This window comes from Penaeus monodon, chromosome 29, assembly GCF_015228065.2.
Source record: "Penaeus monodon isolate SGIC_2016 chromosome 29, NSTDA_Pmon_1, whole genome shotgun sequence".
Taxonomy (NCBI): Eukaryota; Metazoa; Arthropoda; class Malacostraca; order Decapoda; family Penaeidae; genus Penaeus; species Penaeus monodon.
This window is the reverse complement of record NC_051414.1, coordinates 25,939,490-25,940,418: the sequence shown is the minus strand read 5'-3', so window position 1 is coordinate 25,940,418 and position 929 is coordinate 25,939,490. Positions and strand designations below refer to the sequence as shown.

Genomic DNA, 929 nt, shown 5'->3' with positions numbered 1-929 from the left:
AGCTTTCGTCCATCCAGCAAGCCGAAATCGTCTCCGCCATTCCCTGCCAGTGGAAGATGTACCCTTCCTACTACCACTCCTTCGGCATCACAGAGAACTACTTCATCTTCGTCGAGCAGCCCTATGTATTCAACCTCAAGAAGTTTCTGCTCAACTATTACATGGGAAAGCCATATTTCGCGGCCGTTGAATGGTATCCTGACCAAAAGGTAAGTTTGGGGATTATTTTAATCGCTTTTTTAAAACTCGCCTTTGTGCCTTTCTCTCTTTGCATCTTGTAAAAATATGCGATTTTCAGATTTTCGTTGTAATGATGAATATTATATACAACAAGGAGGGATTGGTACATCAGACTTGCTTCGGAGGATAGTCATATTTCATTATATTTAACAAGAACCGTAAATAAGATTTCCATTAACACTGGAAGCCACATTTCACCTTGTTGTCTTTTGACAGACAAAGTTCCGTTTGGTGAATCGAAAGACTGGCGAAATGGTGAAAACAGTTTATGCTGCAGATGCTTTCTTGACTTTCCACCACACCAATGCCTATGAGAAGGACGGACAACTGGTGGTCGATCTAGCAACCATGAAAGACGGTGAGGTAAGTAGTACTGAAGTTCGAGACCAATGTGAAGCTTCATATAGTCACGCCAAATCTTGCTTCGAACTCCGTCCCGAACACACAAATGGTATGGCCCATTGTTGAAGACACATTGTTTCTGCTAATACCGTGGTTGACTTCACGGTTTAAAAATTGTGAAAATATTTTAATGATTCATTATCTCGCCACAATTTTAAAGATTAAATTAATTACATTAAAGAATCCGACCGATTTCTTATCATGCACATTATGAATTAGAAAGACCACCACAATAATGTCAGAGTCTTTTATACATTCGCACACACACAAGTATATAGACATACACA

At 39.6% G+C, this 929-nt stretch overlaps 1 protein-coding gene across 1 annotated transcript in view; it reads left to right on the top strand.

Moving 5' to 3' along the window:
- The window catches only part of LOC119592078 (beta,beta-carotene 9',10'-oxygenase-like), a 16,235-nt gene that overhangs the window by 11,535 nt on the left and 3,771 nt on the right, over positions 1-929 (top strand). The window contains exons 7-8 of the mRNA XM_037940893.1: positions 3-209; positions 457-603. Coding sequence (XP_037796821.1) covers positions 3-209; positions 457-603 — 354 coding nt within the window. The remainder of the gene's footprint in view (positions 1-2; positions 210-456; positions 604-929) is intronic.